Genomic DNA, 19,920 nt, shown 5'->3' on the forward strand with positions numbered 1-19,920 from the left:
CAGCCTGTGGAATGCTGTGGCCCATATTCAAGGTAGGTCTCCCCTCCCTAGTTAAAACATCTCTGAAAATCCTCACACAGACATGTCTAGAGATGTGTTTCCTAGGTGATTTTCAATCTAGTCAAGTTGACAATAAGGTTAATCATCTCCATCATCCCCTCCTCCTCTTTTTCGGCGTCTTCAATTTGGCTTTCTCGGGAACGAAGCAGATCTTTCTCTTCATAGCTGATCAGCTTGTTTAAGAATTAATGACATTATTTTACAACGATGGTGAACACAGCAGCTATAAATAGGTCGGGACACAAATACAATCTGCTATTGCAAAATCCATAATCGTCCAGAAGATAGGGGACCCCCTACTCACACGTCACAGGCTGCCAACCCAGGCAGCAACCCTGGACCCACGAACAGGTTTTTGCAGAGAGAATAGGTCAATAGCTGTTCTGACAAATAGATTAATAGGACTGAATGAGAAGAACATGTATTCAGTTCACACTGGTGTTTGACAAACACATGAACACAATACTTGTGTGGAAATGATTTTGCTTTTATGGTTCTTCTTTTCTTTTTTCCTGGCCCAACCTTTTCAAAAGACTGGTTCTAATTTGAACTGGTTCAGTAGGATTTGAAAAACAACAACACTGATACTGTTTTCAGGGCAGTAAAAAAATTAATACTTGGGTCGGGTTTGGAGTTCAGTTAATTAGTGTCCATTTTGGTTGGTGAGTCATATTATCCTGGTCCACATTACTCCTCCCTGTGAGAAGTGATTCAAAATCAGTTCTTGTCTTCTAGTTCAGAGTCTAAAAATGCCTCACGTTTCTTTTGTCTTGAGCTGTCTGTATTCTAAGCAGTTCTAGTGTGCCACTCATTAGACACCCCAAAACCACTAACAGGCAAGTGACCCTAAGCCCACCGAAGCTGACAGTGGCTGGTACTTTATTGTATAGGTGTCCCACATACATCATTCTCATCTAGGTGCTCACAAAACAGACAGCTCCTCCCAGCTGTGGGCCTCTTTTGCTGGGAAGAGGCCCAGACCCCTCCAGAAACTTTGTAAACTTTCCAGGAACCGGCCCTAATTTGAGTTTCCCTGATTTCTTTGGTTTGTACTTATTTCTCTGATTCTCCTCTCCTTCCGTGGGGAGTCATCATTGGCTGAACATGTTTTGAACTCAGGGAGTTGGTTGCTTTAAAAACAGAAGGTATCAGTGTCTTTATTTTAGTTACAAAGAAGCCATGGAATGTTCTCTTCAGAGCCTCAGATACCATCCCTTAGGCGTGTGAGGATGGAAGTCTGAGGACCAATCAGCAAAGGCCCATCCTTTCTGTTACACACTGGACAAAGTTGCTGATGTCCACAAGTAAAATAGTGCGTCATACATTTAATTAATGCAAATGAAATTTATTTATGCAAATTAAATTCTCCCTGTGTGTGCACATGTATGTTGGTATACAGAATGTTGATGTGCTTCTCCAGAGTCCATATACTAGAGTCTTGGTCTGTAGTGTGGCTTGATGACCTGTTGGGATTTTGAGAAGGTGCCTAGTGGATTGGATCACAGGGGACTGTCTTGTAAGGACTAAGGCTTATCATTCTCACCAGGAGTCCAGAGTGACCAGATTGCGGTAAGCTAGACTGGCATCTACTTCTTGGCTCACACACGCACGCCCCTCCTGTATGTTCCTGGATTCCTTTCTACATCTCCTCCATGTTGTGATACAACCCCATGGCACTTACTGGGCTCCAACAGAGTACTGCCTGATCATAGAATTGAGATTTCTGGATTGTAGATTAAAAGGAAATCCTGCCACGTGGGATGAAAAGACAGTCAGTGGCAACTGCTGGACACTGTGATTTTTCGCGATTCTTATGACTAGAAATTTCTCACCTACTCTCTCGCCCCATTGTGTTGTTTTCCAGATGTCAGCCTTCGCCTCCTAGCAAGAACCATGTGGCACTGATGATAGCTGAAGACACTGTATAGACTCATTTCATGGAAACACAAGTGGATTTTGATCTGTTTATGCCTGCATGTGTATTGTGTATTTGCATATGTAGAGCCTGAGCATCGAGTATCGTTGTCTGAAATGTGTGGGACGACAGTTGTAAGTACCCAGCAGTAAGACCTGATCTGTAGGATCTACCAGTTCCCACACTGTAAATACCACAGCTTATTTCAAGATGCTGACGTGATGTCATGGAATGTGAGTTGGGGACAATAAACAATAGTACATTAGCCTCTAGAAGTCCTACCTCTCAAACACAGTGGGGGAAATGTGAGAGGTAGGCATGCATGGAAAGACTGCCTGGGACCTGCAAAGCTATTGAGAGAAATTTGGACAGTAGGGGCTAATGTCCCCAGAGCTTCTGATGAGTCTCCTTAGTTTTAGGGAGTGGACATCTGCTTGATTTGCCTGGGTCAGATCCCCACCCCCAAATTGCTTGCCCACAATGCCCCAAGAATCTCACTGGGGTAAGTGGCAGCATGGAGTGTCATCAGAACCTGAAGCAGAACTTCCTGGGAAAACGCATTCTGGGCTAACACAGGCATGGAGCAGTGTGCTATCCTCTTGTAACCTTGGAAGTGGGCTCAGGTGTATTCCCCAAGGTCTTGAATATTGGGGTGGCAGGAGGTAGCATTCCTCTGGTGACCCTGGAGGAATGGCAGGGTGGGGAAAGGCCTGTGCAGTGGAGGCCAAGACAGAGTGTTCTCTTCTCTTTCTGTTTCTGTTTTTTTAACATCCTCTCTTTCCATGGCCCCAGGTAGGTAGTTCCTCTCCTCCAACACTGAGAACACAGCAAGAAAGAGGCAGGGTCTAGGTAGAAGAGGAGTGTGAAAAAGAAAGAGAGAATTCCTTAGGTGGCCAGGGTACCAGAGGCTAGGGTGTGGGTGGCGATCCTTGGACAGAGCTGATAGTTTTCACTTAGTCAGACACGTAGGAACCCGCCCCGCTCATAAGTGGAGTGACTCTTCCGCAGTCACAGGGATGGGCGTTTGGATGCTTCATTCAGCCAAACTACAGACAAAAGCGCTTGTGAGCCCTGAGCTGGTGCAGTGGGGAGAGGCACAGGCTTTAGGGTCAGAAGGACTGGGGTGAAATTCCAGCCCTAACTTTGCCCTTGGATGACTTCGAGCAAATGACCTTGCTTTTCTGTCTTATTCATACTGATTCTACGGAACACCTCTCTCTCTCTCTTCTGTATGCAAATCGTGCCGATTCTGACTGGGGCTCTTCTCAATTCACTCTTTTGTTTCTCTGTCCTGATTCCTAAGAACTGACGGCTTTGTTTCTGTTTGGGGCCAAGTAGATTCAGTATGTTATGTTACTAGATTTGGTCCTGGAAAATAACTTTGTATGTGTAAAATCTCAGCTTTGACATGACTGTTAGGAAGGTATCGATGTTCACTTCTTGACTTGTGGGTCACCATTTTCTAAGTACTAAAAGGTCATTCCACCACGTGACATCTAGCCTCACACTGAATGTTTGGCTATTTGCTATAATGCTACTCAGGTGATTCCCAAAGGTCCAGACCTGATCATGTTCTTTGCACATGTAGACATCGCCTATGACTGGCAGTGTTCAAAAGATAAAGTCCTACCTTGGGAGAACATCCATTGCTCCTGGAGTCAACATAAAAACTCAGCAACCTTCCTGTAGCCTTGCCAGCCTGTCCTTCTTTTCAAACAGACATCTGTCCACTAAGGCTCCTTGGCCTTTCAACCCGCTAGAGACCACACCCATGAAGAAACTGTCCATGGGTCCTCAGTTTGGGATGTGGCTCATGTGCTGCTCCCCCATCTCTGCTGGAATGTTGAGTGCCTTGATCGTTCGTGTGCAGACCTTATGCAGGCAACCACAGCTGCTGTGAGCTCAGGAGGGCAATTTTGATGTCACGCTCAGAAGACACTGTTTTCCCTCAGTGGCTCCTACAATCTTTCCATCTCCTTGTCTGGGATGTTCCCTGAGCCTTGGCCTTGGCGGGAGGGTGTGTGACACAGATGTCCCATTTATGTCTGAGTGCTCCACAGACACTTATTTATTCTCTGCATTTGATCTATCTGCTTTTCTTAGTGTTCTTAAAATATTCCGTGCACTATGGAGGCATCTGTTTTCAATACTGGTTTGGAAATATACTAGGTAAGAAACAGCCCATATCTTCTTACCTTTGGTTCAGTGGAACCCACCACAGTGAATGGAAGATAGAAGATAAGCAGGTGAAGGATGACTGACTCATCCTCATACACATCCTTCAGGTTCCTCTTCTGAGAAACACGGTCAGTAGCACGATCTCTGCAGTCATCTAGTTTGGGATATGAATCCTAATCCTGTTGCTTACAAATGGGCTTTAGCTGGGTTATTTAACATCTTAGTTTCTTCAAGTCATATACGGAAGTCACACTAACCTCATACGGTTATGGATTAAGTATGAAATTGTGGTACTTAGCAATGCCAGACATAGCTCTCATCCAGCGGAGGACAGCTGTGAGGGCTTGCCCAAGGTGTGCAAGTTACCTTGACAGTCTATGCTTGGCCCCATGAGGCTATAAGACCAGTATCTCGGAACAGAGACTCTATTATCACAGAATCAATCCACCTGAGAAGCAGGGCATTGACTGTGATCCTGTGGGCACTTAGCTTAGTGTTTGTATTAGTAACTGTATTTGAAGATCAGAAGGAAGACTCAAGTGAGCCCTGTGTCTTGAAAAGCAAGGAAACCCAACTGAACCAGGAACAGTCAGTGCGTTTTACTTCTAGTATTGCACATAGGCAGGTCTTCTCTTTCCTCGATGCTGGCCTTGACTGCCATCCCTGGAGACTGTTAATCAGTGTCACTGTTTGCAATTCCCCAGTACATTTGAGTTTCACAAACTCTGTGTTTTCCTAGCAAGAGTTCAAGCTCATCAAGCCAGTTTGGAAAAGCAGCTGATGGAGGCACAAACCATGACTGTAATTAACAGAAAGACTTTGACCGAATACACAGAAGGGAGATGAACAAACCGTTTAATCTTGTCTTTACTGCGCTTTAGCCATTTAATCTCTGCTTTGGCTCGATACATCTGGGAGGCATATAATTTCCTAAACATTTTATTATGAATGTTCAGGGTTTTTATCACCAACTGCTGATTTCATATGTGCTTAGAAAGCACTCACTTACAGCGCTAAAGGAAGATAGAGAGGCAGTTTAGGTTCTTGCTAGGCCAGCATTCAAGGTGAACTGCTCAAGCATTTGGAGGAGGCTGCCGTTGACTTCAACTATTTGGCCTTGGGGTACCTTACGGTGCCCGCCGAGGGCACAAAGCAGGAGGTGAAGGGTTTCGTGTAAAAGCCCCATTTGTGCATTTGATGTGTTGCGTTGAAGAATCCTGAGGACGTGGCCTTTGCCCGAATTCCTGTTGCTCTGGCTTGACTCAGTGCAAAAGAGCCACCAGCAGCTTCTGGAAATCCCCAGAGGTGTCCGAGCGAACCATGTCCGAGAGAGACTTCTGATACTTCTCCTGGAACTTGGCTTTTATCCCCTGAAGGTCTACCTGTAGGAATAAAGACAACGGCGTGGGCGATAACACCGATGGTGTGGTTGTCGTAAAAGGCAGGCCCTCTCCTAAGCCAGCATGCTCATTTATTGTAGCTTTAAACAGCCCTCGGGGGCTGAGCTGGCATTATTTACATCTTGAGGATAAGAAAAGCAAAGCCTACTTCAGCTTCCAAAAGTAAAAGTGTCATACGTGTATTCCATTAAAATTTTATCTATCGAAGCTAAAATTTAAATTGCATATATTCTCATGTGTTACAAAATAGTTTGCTTTTGAATTTTTCGTAGGTCTTTGAGAAGGAGTCATTCTTGGGTAGCAGAGCTCTACACATGCAGGTAGGAGGTGGGGCCCATTTGCTGACAGTATCTGGTAGAAGGGTAAGAAGATTTTCTGGATAGAGATTTGAAATTGAGCATTGCAGGCGGGAAAGATGGCTCAGCAGTTACGAGCACTGGTTGCTCTTCCAAAGGACCCAGGTTCAATTCCCAGCACCCACATGGTGGCTCACAACTATCTGTAACTCCAGTTACAAGGGATCCTGTGCCTTCTGGCTTCCCTGGGCATCAGGAAGGATAATAGTTCCAGGTGACATGTTTTAAGCCAATCACCGTTTGTAGGGCTTATTTTGAGTCTAATTCGTAGAAAGCTTAAGGCCTGAAGGAAGAGAGGAGGAAAATACTCCAAAGATTGTGCTGTTTCAGACTCCTTCAGCTGTAAAAGTGGGAGCTACACCAGGAAAAAACAAAACAAAACAAAACAAAACACTCCAGTCGGGACAAAACAAGTCCTGCAAAGAAACAAAGTTTGGTTTGCCGTGTTTGGGTTTTGGTTTGAACTCTGCCTTACACTCCAGACCTAGGAACTGGAGACAACCGTCGGAGTCCCTTCTCTTGCTCCAGTGAGAGGCTGGGCTGAGACAGAGAGAAGGAAAGCTAGGCGAGGCCAGGGAGGAAGGGGGTGTTTGGAGAGGATGCTGATCTCCAGTGAGACTGCTGGAGGGCAGATGCTGTGAGTGACCCTGCTGCTCTGCTTGGGTGTCCTCTGCCTGGCTGGATGCCCAGCCCTACGGGAGGGGTAGGATGGGTGGAGTACAGGATTGGGGCGGCTGGCATTTTGTTTTAGTGCATATGGAAGATTAGCAGATCTCCTAAACATATATGTGCCTGGGCCTGAAGCATTCCAAAGAGACTGGCCCCAGGTGGAGATTACCCACACTCGCATGGGGTCCGTTCTGAGGTGGGATTGAACATCCCATGGTCTATATGCAAGTGAGCCAGAATGCCGACAAGCCTTCTGCTGGAATCCAGTCTCTCCAAGAGCCAATAGAACCCTGCTTCTCTCAAGACTTCTCTGCAACTTCGGCTAGGGGCTGTGTTGCTGAGAGCTGGAGCGATAAAGAAGGCAAGGCCCCTGAAAAACAGAGAGAGAGAGAGACAGACAGACAGACAGACAGACAGACAGACAGACTCACACCAGAGGAGAGAGTGCAAACTCCAGAGGAGGAACAGAGAGGCGGCTCACAGGAGTAAGGGGGTGGGGGGAGGGCACGGAGGAGGAAGAGGGGGAGGCAAAATTCCAGGAACAGAAATAAAAAGGAAAGAACTGCCTTGCTGTGGAGCTATATTTAAAAACAACGTCAGATGTTAAGTGTTTGTCGAAAGACGTGGATCAGAATTTGGGCTGGTACCTCTCCCTCTCCGCTGAACAAATTTTTTGAAAGATGTCTGTGGTTTTTAGCTCTTTAGCTGCCTTCATTCTCCAAGGTTCCTTCCGCGGCAGTGACACCCCTGCCACTTCTCCTTTATTTCACATCCCAGTCTGACCAAGGCGCTCACTGTCAAGCCTGGTGGCTGCTTCTGGCTACATCTTCCCCTCTCTTTCTGACACTCACATTCTTCTCTGAGATGGGGTGCAAACTGGTCCTTAGGGGGTAAAAGAAGCCCATTCTTTTTATGTGTAAGGCATTCATATGCATGTGGTGCGTAAACAGACAGTCAGCATTATCTGTGCTGTTAAATTTGGGGGCGGGGGAGAGATGGTAATTAGACATAAGTCTGTCTAAAATGACCCTTTGAGAGGGCCAGGATTGAGAACAAGACCAAGAAACTGTTCTATTGTTTTGTTTTTGCTTTTTCTTGTTGTTTTATTTTGTCTTGTCTTTCTCTGAGAAACGGTACTTCTAAGGTGTGCTCTGTTAAATAAAAGGACTGAGGACATCACTTGCGCATTATCTCCGTCTTGCTGAATGATGACCCCTTCCCGTGTCTCTGGCTTGTCTTCCCTAAAATAGAGCAGGGCGTAGCCACGCTACCTTGGAACAACTCCACCAGTTCCCCTTTACACAGCGCCACCAGCCCTCTGGAGCCACAGATGACAAAAATAGAAGCAACTCTTATTATTGTATTTTAATAAAAAGGAGAGGACTGAAGCAGAGTCCAACATGTTCTGCATATTCTGGGAAGGGAAGGGCTGTCTTTGTCTTACATTTTTGATAAGTAGTCCCATCATCAATCATCATCATCATCATTATCACCATCATATGATTTGCCAACGACATGAACTGGGGAAAAGAAACTGAAGTCCCCTTTGTGGAGTCCAGTGTATCTTACCTCAGCCCTGGTCACAATGATGCGAATGAGCGTCTCCTCGTCTGTCCCCATCCCCTTCATGGCCTTGTACAGTAGGTCAGCAAAATAGCCCTCGAGGTCCTGGGCACATCTCACTGGGAGGGAGAGAAAGGAGGATGTGAAATGTTCTCATGGTTTGTCCAACAACCCAGGGACCCTGCACAGGCACAGAGTGTCCCGGCTGTCCGTGGGCCTTCTGGACGTGACAGGCAGAGGTTTGGAAAGACCTGACTTTACACTATTGTGAAATGAGATCTAGAAGTTTCCCTGGGTCAGTGTAGCATGGCTTTCCAACCAGAGCTGAGTCCAATCCACTGCAGAATGAGGAGAATGGCCTCTATTCTCTGCAAGCTCTGGGAAAGGAGAGTGGCCCCCCTCACCCTCATACTGTGGAGGTCTGGAGTCTCACTCATGGAGGCACTCACGTGCTATTCAGGGAAACCTCTGGGGCTAAAGCGGGGCTCTGTGGGAAACACAGCGTGGCCAGCAGCCTTCCACAATAGAACCTTATTATCTAGAAGGTTTGCTCAGCTGGACCACGCCCTGCTTTCTGGGTTCGGCAACCTCTGCACCCTTTGTTTTCCTGACTGCATTTGTTTGGGCATCTTTTGTATGATCCCCTGCAGGTCCCCAGCATCTTTCATCTGGTCCATGAGATAAAGATGTTTGTCCCCACTCCTAAAGATCCCCTCTTTATTTTCTGCTGTGCACTCCTTTCTGCTCCACCCTAGCCTGCCAGCTTTGATGTTTGCAAACTGATGAGGCTCAGTGTTTGCTCATCAACCAGGCAATAGGGTGAACCTCCACACTGCATGTAAGTGTATGTTGGCTAGTTTTATGTCAACTTGACCCAGGCTGGTGTCATCTGAGAGGAGGGAAACTCAATGAAGAAAGCGCCTCCATAAGATCAGGTTGTTGGCAAGCCTTTGGGGCATTTTCTTAATTAGTAATTGATGTGAGAGAGCCCATCCCATTGTGAGTGGTGCTATCCCTGGGCTGGAGGTCCCATAGGATGGGAAAGCAGGCTGAGCAAGCCAGGGGAAGCAAGCCAATAAGCAGCACCCCTCCATGGCCTCTGCATCAGCTCCTGCCTCCAGGTTCCTGCCCTGCTTGAGTTCCTGTCCTGATCCCTTTGATGATGGACTGTAATATGGGACTGTAAGCCAAATAAACCCTTTCCTCCCCAAGTTGCTTTGGTTTTGGTATTTCATCACAGCAATAGAAACCCTAACTAAAGCAGGAAGGAAGCATTTCTCACCCCTCCTCCCAGGCTCATAGGCATCCCCCACTACAAAGGCTTAAGAAGAACGAACCACTTACTCCCTAGGTTGCTGACATTTTCCTAGAAAGCTTACCAGTATTTGGGTTCTTTAAAATTAGTTTTCTGGTTTTTTTTATTGTTGTTTTGTTTTTGTTTCTTTTTCTTTTTTCTTTTCTTTCTCTCTCTTTTTTTTTTAGACAGGGTTTTGGTCTATAGCCTAGGCTAGCCTCAAACTCAAGAATCTTCCTGCCTCAGATAGGAGTTACAGTGCTAGAATTATAGCAATTTTCCAAAGTTAGTGATATTAATAAATTCAGGATAAGCCTGGAATGTGAGCCTTGATCTGTACTGGAGCAGTGATTTCATTTCCTAGGTTGCTACCTGTGTGGCTGATGTTTCTGGGTAAGAGAGAGGAGCAGAACCTAGGTTGGGAGCTAATTTCTTTTTTTTTTTTTTTCCTCAGTCCGTACAGCAGCCACCTAAGTTTCAGTGGGAACCTGGAGGGCCAGGTGTTTGGTCTCTTTATCCTAAGAACAGTTCCCAAATTCCTGGTTTGAGGTGGGTGGGAAGCCGGGTGCTACTCTGACAAGTGCATACTTGAGACTCGCTGGGGTCCCCAGGCTATTGGAGCTGCTGGCATCCACAAAGTTTTTCTATGCTGCATAGCACTAATGGATGTCCAAGGTCATCTCTCTGTTAATAGCGAGTAGCAGGACTCCCTCAAAAGGTTGGGCCATGACAGCCAGGGAATATCGGAATATCGCTAATAAAAATGTTTATGTTGAGTGGAAGCCGTGACAGCCGTGGCTCTCCATACTTTGATCCTCTTGCCTTCAAAGAGCAGGGCTTCGTAAACCTAACTGAGCACAAAACCATCAGGGGGGAGCTTGGGACAGTGGCTTTCCAGGCTCCATCCCGTTTCTGGTTTCTCTGTGGTAAACCTGGGGTGGGGTCCAGGAAACTTTCCTCAAAGGGGATTTTGAGGCAGGTGGTTCATGGCCCTATGGAAGAAGTGTATGTGGTGGTGATCACGGGATCTCAGCCCCTCTACATTTGTGTGGTCAAGTGATGTCTTTACAAGGTAAGTGGAGTAGGGTTAGGGATATCGAGAAAACAGCCATGAAGCTGTATGCTTTGTGAGGTGGATGTGCAAGGTCTTATCTAATCACTTTTACTTTTGGAACCACAAGACTATCAGCTCCTGTGGTTCACAGCGCCCACTTTTTCCTTCCTCTTCACCATCCTTGTTGTCTGTTTTCTGTCTTTCTTCACTGTTACTTAATATATTTATTTGTGCTTGTCTTTTGTGGACATTCTGCTCCTCACAAGCAAGAACTGGGTCTTTCATGCCTCTGATCCCACACTGAGAACAACTCAGGAAAGTGCTGTCCCGGAATGGTGGCACTGGTGTCTTCTGACTGTACTCTGGGGTCTTTCTGGTTCTCATGCCACAAGTTCAGGGAAGGTCTGGACCCTCGGATCTAGTCACCACTAGCCAATAACTAGCATTCTATCCATTTGGGAGCTCCTTCATGAAGCCCAAAGGACAGCTGTTCGCACAGGGCCCATGTGTGTTCAGTTGGGGCATGAGTAGTGTGGGTAACATTTGGAGTTCTGTACATCAGATTAATGTTTGTTAATCTGAATGTAAAATGAACACAGTGGGACATTGTTTAAAATAAAACACATACCAAAAAAATGCTCCCAACTCCACAAAGGGGTTTGGCAATGGGAGCACATTTTTTGGGGTTCCAGGGCTACTAGTTTGGTTCTTTTTCTTCTGGAGGGACACGTCTCTCCATTCCTGTGCCATTTGGGATGGTTCCCTGGACTCTCTACCACAGCAATGTGGATAATGGGCAGTGTCTTCATTCCGGGACTTACAAAAAGGAAAACAGAGCATGCCAGATATGGCCCCATGCCCATCTCTCTGCTATTTCCTGCCTTTGGGCAACACCTGAAGAGAAGGTCCTGGGGTTGGCTTGGCATGGCCAAGATCTAGCCCCCGCCCCCCTCTGTTTCTAAACAGACCTCATTCTTTGAGAACACTGAAGGGAATCCAGTGGGAAAAGGAAACCCTTTGGCCATCGGGCATGTGCAAAAACTTGTCCATAGGTCCTATCTGTGGGTACTTTTCAGTGTGTGTTATATAAACTGTCATCACACTGCTACCTGAGCTTAGGTAATAGTCCTGGGCTTTGACAGATGCTCTCTGAGACCCACACTCTCAGTACAACCACAGGAGATGCTGTGATGGACCACTTAGATGCTCTCTTTAGGATCAGGCACTCAGTGCCAGGGGTGCTTGCTGACTGCTAACAGCTGGGTCCCATCTCAGAAGTCACCTTCCAAGCAAGAGAGCTGACTGCTCAGTGTTGCCAATGGTCCTGCGGGTACAGACCGTGTCCAGTGACTGGTTGGTGTACAGTCATTAACAGAGTGCGGAGACTTGGCTCCTTGCCTCACTTTGGACACCCACCTTCAGAGCTCCCTGGAGAATAAAACTCCATCCCATCCACCTCCGGCCTTGCCCCGTGCTGCTTAGATGTGCTGCTTCCGAAATGACTCCTGTAAGGAGACCACTATCTCTCAGCATGGTTCCAGGGAACCCACCCTGGGGCAGCACTCCCCTAATTTTACTTTACCTATAGTTAAATAGGCCTTCTTCAAGTCTCCCGATGTCTCTTCTTCGATGGCTTCTTCCATGGCTTTGCCAATGAGCTGGAAAGACAAACAAAACCCAGCTATTACTCCAGGGTTGCTCTGGCCTCAGCATCCTTCAGCTTCCTTCAGAAGAAGTGCTGCACTGTTCCAGACTTAGTGCTGTGCCCTAAGGGTGCCTATCCTGCCTCTTGCATTGCAAGGTAGGATGGTTGCCCCACCCCATTCAAGGGTGGGGGCTCTCACTGCTGAGGAGTTGACCAAGTTGACCCCAGTCAAGGCCACTTCTTCAGCTTCCATTTTCTCATCTGTAAAATTAGAGAGTAGAGGGATAATGGATGCATACTACAAGAATATTTTTTGTGTATGTGTGTGCCTGTGTGCATTTATGAGAGAGAGAGATAGGGGAGCACACCCATTCACAGACAGTGTGTGTGCAGAGGCCAGTGGAGGACGACTGATGCCCTATCTCCACCTTATTATATATCTCTCCACCTTATTCCTTTGAGACAGAGTCTCTTACTGAATGTAGAGTTAGGTTGGCAGGCAGCAAGCCCAGGTGATCCTTCTGTCTCTCCTCCTACCCCCACCGTAACTCTGGGGTTACGGGTACTTGTGGCCACTCCTGGTGGTTTTTTAAGTGGATATAAGACTCAAACTCAGATTCTCGTGCTTGCTCATCAAGAGCTCTTATCTATTGAGCCATATCCTCAGCCTGCCACAATAATTCTTTGCATGCTGTAGCATTATGTTTTCTACTTTTCCCATGGCAAGTTCCTGGGGGAAGCTGTGGTTGAAACTCTGGCCTATGTCTCCTTCTTCTCACCTGTCTTGGGACTGGAGACTCAGTCACTCACAGTTTGGGTAAAGGAAGGAGAGAGACTGTGAAGTTCTTGATGAAACTTGATCTAATGGTTCATAACAGAATGGGGCTTCAAGGGCTGGAAGCCAGGGGCTGACCACATCAAAATGCCACTTTCCTTTACTGCTGGGTGATTGCTAATGGTCTTATACATTCACCACTGGCTCACGTCGCTTGGCCCAGTGTTACACGTTAGGTTTCTTTCCAAATATTTACAGAAACTAAAGTTAAAGTAAATTGTGCCTATCCTTAACACAAACACTGTAGGGCCAAGCTCAGAGAAGGCAAATAGAGAGAAAGGAATATGCTCTGCTGAGTTCGAGGGCTTTTGTCTCTTTCTTAGAAATTGTCTTTTGAAGACAGGACACAATTGATCCTAAAAAATAATTGAGACATTTGAGCACACACTGATAGATTTGGGGGGTTTTATTGGAAAAACAAAGGCAAACCAAACATTCTTTGTGATGTAAGGACAATAGTTGTGTGGGGGTGGGTGGAGGAGAGATTTAGCAAAGCTCTTCCCACCATTCACATCTCTAGAGGTCTTTTGTGATGCAGAGGACACCAGATCAGAAGGGGACGGGAGCTTTCGAGCTCCCCTCCCTGGGCTGCTAACCACCCATCTAGGGTTTGATGTGGGAGTCAGTGCTTTGGAGGGAGGGCTATCGCTTTCCCGGAAACTGGGCTCTTATTGTGAAGACCGAGATTGTATTTCATGAGGATGTTTTGTTCACACAGGTCTGGGTTTAAAAAGCAAAAAAACCCACATTAAGCCACTTTTTGTTTCTATTGTGAGGACGGAGCCAGAATGGTGGCTTTCAATTTTCTGTAGTAGACTCTCAGCCTCCAGAGCGGACAAAAGTGTCCGGAGTGCAGTTCTAAAGAGGCGGAGGTGGGTTTCTTACCTGAGTTCTAGGCATCAATGCCATGCTCTGACCTCTAGGGGGCGATACTCACACAATGCCTTTCTTCCTGCCTCACCCCATATTTGCTGCTCCCCAGGTAGGGACCTGTGTGGACTCCATGAACATAATCTTGAAGACAGTAGGCTGGTCCATGCTATTGGGACCCTCCTTTGCAAGCTTTGCATATCAGTTCTTGGAACACCTGGTTCTTAAGGTGCTCTTTGGGTGAATCTAGGTTTTCCGATCTTAACACCAAAGCAGTCTCAGGTAGATAAATGGGCGATAGTGCCTGTATGGAGCTTACAGGAAGAGTGGAGGACACATGTTCTTCTTGTCAAATGTGTTCCCCCAAAGTGACAGTGTGCCCGCAGTGAAAGGGCCAAAGCCTCTTGTGTGGACTTAGGGATATGTATGTGACGACGCTGACTAGTGAGGTACGTAACATAGAGGCCGCAAGGCTGTGCTGTGGGCGTGTGCATGTTCTGTTCTTACTGATCCCTGCTTGCAGAACTCACTGTGGCTCTGTAACTGTGTAAGTCTTTTGTGCTTAATGAAACCAGGACCGTGATTGTTTTGCACAGTGTGGCAGTTTGAGAGACTCTGTTGCTTGACCTGGAATCGTGGAGGGAGTCAGAAGTTAAGACTTGGGCTTAGAGGAGGTAGCAAAGGGTAAACCCCTGAGCTGTAGTGCCGAAGATCAAATCCACCTCTACTCCAGGACAGCTTACTGCGTAACGCTCCAGTGGTCACACACTAGTATTTGTGTGCTTTTGGCCCGTGACTTACAGGGCCTGGTTTCTAACAGCAGGGTAAGTGCTTAAAGAAAAATAGCAGCAAAGCTCATCAACAGTCGATCTAGAGCTACTTTCCTATAAATGATCATGAAATCAGATGGTTCCCTAATCTGTCCGTTGTCACTGTTGGTTACAAAGGAAAGCAACTAACAATTGCTGGTGTTTATTGAACACCGACCACATCCAGGCACTAAGTGCTCTGGTTCATTCATTCAACCCTTACGAATCCTAATCCTACCTAATGCAATCTAAATCCTGTAGGTAGTATTAACTCTCTATTTTACAACCGAGGAAACCAAGGCACAGAGCCCCAATAAGCCTTGAGCCGACTTCTCAAACCTCAGCATGTGTCAGATTCAAGACCCGGACCCAAGGAAATGTGGTTCAGTAGGACCAAAGAGAGGACTGAGAATTTTCATTTCAGTGGGTTCTTAAGGGATAATTGTTTATCGCTGTTTGGGGATGAACTTTGTGGTAATGGCCTAGATCCTAGCCGCTTGTTTTTAGTAGTTTATTGAGGTAGTTACTAGTTCATGGAGACAGAGAGAGAGAGAGAGAGAGACAGAGACATAGACAGAGACAGAGAGACAGAGAGAGACAGAGAGACAGAGAGAGAGACAGAGAGAGACAGAGAGAGAGACAGAGACAGAGAGACAGAGAGAGAGAGAGATTCTAGTGATCTCCAATGTCAGCCATCCTCAGAAACTCCATCTGTGGCCCTTGTGACGTGGAAAGAGGACATAGATCACATATAAGTCCTCCAGCTCAGTGACCACGGGCTTCAGGCATGGAGAATGGGGGAGGATGGGGTCAGCTGCCTTTGATCATGACACTGGGCACGATTTGAAAGCAGGAGGCCCTTAATGCTGACATACAGTAAGGCTACAATCCCAAAGCTTTGTCTTTTCATCTGGGGCCGCACACACGCGAGGCTATTTTGAGTGAGGAGCAGCCAGCTCCAGCCGGCCAAGGTAGAGCTCAGCTGGGGAGTCCTGGAGTCCTCGTCCACTTTCTGCTACCGACTTGCTGTGTGGTCCTGATAAGTTACAGATGGCTCCTTGCTCTGCAGACTGGCCCTGTCCAGCCGTTGTGGGCCACCATCAAATAACCATTCAGCCCATGCGATAGTTCTGATACTGTTGTGAAATTGAAATCAGGTGCAGAGCACAGAAATGTTTTTGAAGAGGTGAAAGCATTCCCCCAGAAACAAAACAGAAGACAAAAGAAATCTAAAACTCCCTGTAATCTTTTTGCCAATTAAAGATTTTCTCTCAGAAAAGGACTTAATCACTAAGTACCTTGGAACAGCCAGCTCATTTTGTTGGCTCATGGCGACCATGAGATTAAAAACATAATTTATGCATGTTTTTCTCAGGAGCCTTTTTCTGAGGTATAGCACATCAGTCCTGTGAGGCCGACGGTAAATTGTAATCGTAAAAATGAAAGCAAACACTTGTATGCTTGCCTCATGCCAGATATGGTCCTGAGCCTGCATCTGTTCCCACACTTGAGATGACTCTGTGGGGATGATGATGCCCATGGTCTCTGTCTCACAAAGGAGGAGGGGGAGGTTAGTCGTTGACTATTGGTAGATCCAGGATTCGCACATGGACCCTCTGAGTCTAGAGCTTTGCTCCTAAACATGACATTTCTCTGCTGCCCTAGCTCTTCTGTAACCTGGAATATCCCAACCACAGCTCCACAATCGGGGCTGGTCAATTCTGCACAGTTGAGCTGTTCTGTGTGTGTTTAGCAGTACCCTGGGCCTTCCTTCTCCTACCACTGAGAACCACTGATGTAAACGACCCCATCCCCAACGCTCAGTCCTACATCCCAGAGCTTGGCCTCCTTTAGAAATAGCTCAGGACCATGCCAGAAGGAGCCCTTGAGCCTCAGGGCTTCACTACTTACGATCTGATATGCTTGAAAGGTAGCACGCAACTGCTTGTAGCTCCTCTTGGCCAGGACCTCATTGAAGGCAAGCTCGTCCGTACCCCAACGGCCTTCCCCTGCCTGAAGGGCCAAGTGCCGACAGTGTGAAAAGAAACCATGTGAGAAGACTGGACAGAAATTGCTGCTGACACTGGGCAGGCAAGCACTCACATATAACGTAGTGGAGAAGGCTACCACTGCCATGTCACATACAATGGCTATGTCTCCTGACTGTCAGAATGCCACTCGGTGGTTGAACACCCTTGAATCCGTAGTTAGGTTGTTCTCAACATATCAGAAACCGCTTTCGCTACTGCTACACACGCACGCCAACTAAAGGCCTGTGTCCTCCAAAGCCCCTGACGTTATTACAATATCACTTACAGTGTGGTTTTTCACTCTCTACCTTGTGGGCTTTTCTAGAGGCTCATGAGAAGAAATACCCTAAAAGAGAGATCTGGTCCATCATGATATGAGAGAGAAAAGTCACTATCTCATCCCAAGAGTGTGCCACCCATCTCATAAATACTCAACAAAACACTCTTAAAACCTGCGAAGCAGACCCCACTTGGGGTATTCTTTTGGGGGGAATCCCATTCTCTTTGGGGTACTTGCTTTATTAGTAAACTTCTGCATACACTATCTATGCCTTTCAGCCGGATTCTTTTCTTTAAGAAGGCAAGAACCAAGAGATGCCCTCATAAGACTGTGAGCAGGCCTCACATACAGATATGTACAAAACATGTAGGCAATAGAAGTCGAGTGGCAGATGAGTTCTTAAAGCTTCCAGCCCACAGTATACATGTATATAACAATACATATCTGCCTGCATTGTTATCTATTCCATCCTGTGTCCCAAAATGGATCACAGGTGGTTAACTCCGGAGTATAAGAACAGGAACAAGTCTTTATAATATGATCTAGGCAGATTGTAGCATATATTCACTTATCAAAGGACATATTTTATTCTACAGTAACTCTCATTAAGAAATGCCTGTTAAAACAATGCCAATAAGTGAAAAACCAAAAGAATGTGTGGAGGCAGGTGCATGCAAACACTTACATCATACAAGTCTTTGGCATCCTGACCAGCCAGATCTTTGTCCACGGTATCTTCTTCATCTCGACTGGCCTACAAAGATGCATGTATTGCCATTAACTTAAGTACCTGCTTGACCACAGAAAAGCCAATGAGCCGTGTGATAAGGGGTGAGTTTAGGGGAAAGGTCGGGGGGGGGGGGGGGGGGGGGGGGATGGCTGAAGCTTAGCTCAGTCTGGCAGAGTAGCAAGGACTGCTCTTTGCTGCCATCTTTTGGGAAAGACTGAAAACAGTCTAATTTCTGTGATTTCTCTCTCTCTGTGTCTCTCTCTGTGTCTCTCTGTCTCTCTCTCTCTCTCTCTCTCTCTCTCTCTCTCTCTCTCTCTCTCTCTCTCTCTCTCTCATACCCGACAATGGTAACTCACCAAATCTACAGTCTTCAGTGAGAGCTAATATAACTTCATATCCACTAGGAAGCAAGCATTCTGCCTCCCCAAATACCGCATTCAGTGGCCAATGCCAAAGAACTCTGAAAGTTGGTTGTGGGAGACTACGGCATCTAAAGAAAGCCCTGGGTGGGTGGGAGAGTGCTAAAATGACCCCAGTGACCTGACCCCTTTCCTTGGGTGTGGATGGAGCAGTAACGCAGATGAGATGGTATCTCATGATGACATCATGTCAGATAGCATGGCAGTGTTTGGCTTATGTAATCCATGTCTCTAATCAGGCAAATGAATCCAAAGGGAAATTATCCTGGGTGACCCTTGGCCCAATCAGATGAGAGTTCTTAAAGGTCAGAGGTGGAGGCCCTGGAGGAACTCTTGCTGCTGGCTTTGGAGAAAGCAGGCTGCTGGGCTGTAAGCTGTAGGGAGCAGGAGAAAGTCCCCGGAACTCACAATGGCCTCTGGGTGACAGCCAGCAGAGAACAGTCACATCAGGCAGAGGGCCCCAAGGAAACGAATTCTTCCAGAGCCTTGGGTGGCTGCCAGGCTGCCAGGTTGATTTCACCGTGATGAAACCCTCCGTGAAGGGCTCAGCTAACAGATATCTGGACCCTTGGCCCATGGGCATTGGTGGATAACGGGCCATGATGCATTGAGCTGTGATGTTTGGAGCAGGGAAATGTAAGGGGATTATCCAGTCTTCCTTCTGTGGTTGAAATCTACACACTCATGTTCTCGGCTGTCAGTATGCCCAAGTGGGAGCAGCGAAGTGGGGAGAGTGGACCGAGGTCTGTCAGTGAGAACTGGATGATGTCTGTCTGGAGCCTCAGGGGCCCATGTCACAGAAGATCTTAAAGACCCATTCTTCTGTTTATTCTCACCTGGAGCAGGGACACCAGAATCTTTCTTAGATTTCCACTTGTATCGTCTTTGACATCAGTTTCAAGGCTCTTGCCAAATACTTTTGAGGAAGAAAAAGGGAAAGAGGAAAGTGGATGACTGAGTTATCAGCAGTGTTAAAAACAAACAAAAATGAACAAACAAACAAACCCAAAACTTAGTCCAAAGCCAGAACAAAAATTACTTACACTTTTGGTAGGCTTCTTTGATGGCGACAATTTCCTAGGAAGATGGATGAAAAAATTAGTGTCCATGCCGGGAGTCAATAGGAAACAGAGATGAGGCAGAAGTTCGTCTCCAGATGCAGGAGGCCTTTGTGACTTTCTATTGAGATGGTTGTCCCTACAGAGCAGGGCACACAGGCCTGGAGAATCTGGTAGTGTAAAATGACCTTCTCTGTATAAGCATTTCAAACATGTAAGTAGTGTACGCATACAGTCTCCTTAGAAATGGAGACAACTTGGGGGACCAGTCACCAGACAAATGAAGACAATATAGTCTATTTATATTATGGGATAACATTCATCCATAAAAAGAAAGAAATTCTGTCATCTGAGATAACATGGTTGACTCTGGAGTACAGTGAATGAAATAATCTAGACACAGAAAATCACGCACCCCGTGAGCTCATTCATTTATGGAATATGGAAACGGTAACCTCATAGGTATGGAAAGTAGAATGGTGGTTACCAAAGACTGGGGAGCTAGGGGTCAGGGAGGGGTCAATGGTACTAAGTTACAGTGTGTGGTAGTTTGAATGAGACATGACCCCCGTAACTCAGGCATTTAAACACTTGGTCCCCAGTTGCTGGCTCTGTTTGTGGAGGCTGTGGGTAAGTACAGCCTTGCTGGAAGAAGCATGTCACTGGGAGAGGGCTTCGAGAGTTTACAGCCTCATGCTATACTGCTGTTGAATGCAACTGAAGATGTGATTGGTCAGCTTCCTGCTTGTGCTGCC

General features: G+C 46.6%; 1 protein-coding gene across 1 annotated transcript in view; it reads right to left on the minus strand.

The window, feature by feature from the left end:
* Positions 1-1,928: 1,928 nt before the first annotated feature.
* The window catches only part of Anxa13 (annexin A13), a 34,071-nt gene continuing 16,079 nt past the window's right edge, over positions 1,929-19,920 (minus strand). Inside the window, exons 5-11 of the mRNA XM_052749204.1 lie at positions 19,151-19,184; positions 18,944-19,023; positions 17,644-17,712; positions 16,560-16,661; positions 12,072-12,147; positions 8,148-8,260; positions 1,929-5,535 (exon numbers count right to left, since the gene is read on the minus strand). Of these exons, the coding sequence (XP_052605164.1) occupies positions 5,416-5,535; positions 8,148-8,260; positions 12,072-12,147; positions 16,560-16,661; positions 17,644-17,712; positions 18,944-19,023; positions 19,151-19,184 (594 nt within the window). The 3' untranslated portion in view covers positions 1,929-5,415. The remainder of the gene's footprint in view (positions 5,536-8,147; positions 8,261-12,071; positions 12,148-16,559; positions 16,662-17,643; positions 17,713-18,943; positions 19,024-19,150; positions 19,185-19,920) is intronic.

Source organism: Peromyscus californicus, unplaced genomic scaffold (genome assembly GCF_007827085.1).
Source record: "Peromyscus californicus insignis strain IS unplaced genomic scaffold, ASM782708v3 Scaffold_20__1_contigs__length_68692818, whole genome shotgun sequence".
Classification (NCBI taxonomy): domain Eukaryota; kingdom Metazoa; phylum Chordata; class Mammalia; order Rodentia; family Cricetidae; genus Peromyscus; species Peromyscus californicus.